This window comes from Phyllobates terribilis, unplaced genomic scaffold (assembly GCF_046119375.1).
Source record: "Phyllobates terribilis strain yellow unplaced genomic scaffold, ASM4611937v1 Scaffold_1__5_contigs__length_1240528914, whole genome shotgun sequence".
Lineage (NCBI taxonomy): Eukaryota > Metazoa > Chordata > Amphibia > Anura > Dendrobatidae > Phyllobates > Phyllobates terribilis.
In genome coordinates, this window is record NW_027362761.1 from 112,325,451 (window position 1) to 112,328,077 (window position 2,627).

General features: G+C 41.3%; 1 protein-coding gene across 1 annotated transcript in view; it reads left to right on the forward strand.

Annotated features, from left to right (window-relative positions):
* LOC141166009 (E3 ubiquitin-protein ligase TRIM32-like) overlaps nucleotides 1–1,120 on the forward strand; it is a 31,899-nt gene extending 30,779 nt beyond the window's left edge. Inside the window, exon 3 of the mRNA XM_073652213.1 lies at nucleotides 652–1,120. Coding sequence (XP_073508314.1) covers nucleotides 652–1,014 — 363 coding nt within the window. The 3' untranslated portion in view covers nucleotides 1,015–1,120. The remainder of the gene's footprint in view (nucleotides 1–651) is intronic.
* The last annotated feature ends 1,507 nt before the right edge of the window (nucleotides 1,121–2,627 follow it).

The window sequence follows — 2,627 nt, forward strand, 5'->3', positions numbered from 1 at the left end:
GTCACTGAGCTCATGGATTGATTGCAGCCATAAAACAAAGACCAAGGCAATGGTGTAGACACTGCGATGGACCCATAAGGGTAAGTAAAGCATCAAATTATAGGTATGAGACAAAGTTTTCTGAAAGTGTACAATCTTTTTCTTACGACACTTTTGCTAGTTCCCTCCCCCCATGCAGTGTCTGCTTTTGCAACAAGAAGAAAAGCACAAAAAAATGACTCCTCTGTACTATGAAGTCTCTCAGTACAGACACATAACACCTCTCCCTCAGGTACAGGGTGCTTATCAGAAGAAAACAGTCCATCTAAAATATCACTAAAGAAGTAAAGGATAGCCTCACTGGTGCATAGAAAATATTCACCTTTATTGAGTCACATTAAAACATGAAGCGTGGAAAAGGGTGGTACACCTGGAGGACGACGCCCGTTTCATGAATAGCTGCGCTTCTACAGGTCACAATACCTGACCTGTAGAAGCGCAACAGTGTCCCCGCAACAGTGTCCCCCAACTCCGAGATAATCCCCTCCTTCTCCAGTGTAGAGGTGGCAAGCCACATCCATTCTATGCTCAGGAACATTACATCCAAGCCATGTGAATTCACCCTAATAGTTATCCATATAGTAACAAGCTATAATATTTTTTCTCCCATAGGATGAAGACTTGCTGGTGACAGAAGGACAATTGTTTGGACAACATGCAGGTTGTTGTCTCAAGATTATAGACACTGAACGTACAATTAAAAAGACAATTGGACCCACTTATGGCAGCCATTTCAATTTTATAAACCCATCTGGGGTGTGTGTAGATGTAAATGGCAATTTTCTGGTAGCAGATAAAGGCAAGAACAATGTCACCATGTTTAATCCGGACTCATCTTTGGTTGCTCTGGTCGTGACACAGGACCTCGAGGGTCCCTGTGGTATCACAGTAACAAAGAATGGTCTTCTGGTTGTTACCGATTGTTACCATCACAGTGTGAAAATGTACAAATATAAACAGGGAATAGCATTATAAAATTATATAAATTATGAGAATGTAATGTTTGAACAATAAATGGGTGAAAATAAAAAAAAGAGAAATGTAATTCCTAGAAAAAAAAATAAACATCTGATCTACTGCAGGAGTGGTGCTGTATTACTGTGTGTGCTAATCATTCTAATGCAAGTTCAGTGTCATGGCTCGATCCAGTGACCTCTAGCTGTGGGTCGGTTTCCCTCTCTGTTGGACCACAGTCTGTGTTGTATTTATCCAACTGTTGATTATGCTCTTTCCTTTGTTTTGTTGCTTCTATGCAGGTGTTTTCACTTCCTTGTTTGGTTTGCCCTATGACACCTTGGGAGGGTCTATTTATACTCTCATGGCACATGCAGTGTTTGCTGGCTATATTCCAAGTTAGATGGATGTTTGGAGTCCCAGCTCCCCAGTGAAGGATTATCTTGCTGAGGTTTTCTCTATTATTTCTCCTGTGGTTTGTTTTCATGTTCCCTTTCTCAGCACTTTCCCATTTTATTACATTCAGGGTACGGGGGTTTTGACGTATACCAAAGGTCTTTTTGGGTTCCTTTCTTTTCCTTCTGTCTTTCATGTATGACTATGTGAACACATCTTTAGTAGTGTTGAGCGAGTATGTTCTGTTCCAAGTATGCTCGGGCGAGCTCCGAGTATTTACAGCTGCTCTGTGATATATTTGAATTGCTCCCATGTGCATGATTTGCAAATGTTTGACAGCTTTATTACATGCGAGGAATGTGTAAGAAATAGACATTCCTCACATGTATTAAAACTGTCAAACAGTCGCAAATCATGCACACGGGAGCGATTCAAACATATCACCGAGCAGCTGTAAATACTCGGAGCTCGCCCGAGCATACTCGGCGAAAGGGTTAATAGAACATACTCGCTTAACACTAATCTTTAGCACTGTGTCTCACCCTCTGTCTGTGCACACTATGTTCTGCTGTTGTTTTGGGTCACACTCTGTGTATAGTTGATTGTGCAGTTAAGGACACTCAGGGTCAGCCAACGTTGAGTAGGGGTGCCATTGCATAATTGTAGGTTGCCAACAGCCGGCCCCAATGCAGAGCCAGTATCAGTCAAGGCTGGGAGTGCAGTTACAGCCGTCGCTCTGTATACTTAGGGTGGTGACTGAACCTGCGATGCCCTGTGACTGAAACCTGAACGCTGCCGGGAGAATAAAGCTCATTTTCTCCCGGCAGCGTTCGGGTAAGTGCGGCACCGAGCAGGTTAGTAACACGATTGACCTGCAGATTAACCCCATATCTGCAGGTTAATAGCATTTTTTCTGGTGACAGGTTCCATTTACACAATTGCTTTGGAAACTTCTACAAGACAACTTCTGTGAGAACTATACATTTTATAGTTCTGAATGAATTACATATAATAGAATGGAATATATAATTTAGCACTAACTCATATTAACAAGTAAGGAGTATGTAAAGATTACCACAGATTTTTAAGACTAATGCTCATGGCTGTATTTCTCTGTATGGATGTTTAAAGAGAAGCTGTCATGAAGGATACTGCTATTGATCGGCAGATATAGACTTAATCTGCAAGTTACAATAACAAATTTCAAATAGAAAAATTCTACCGAGCAAAGTAAATGT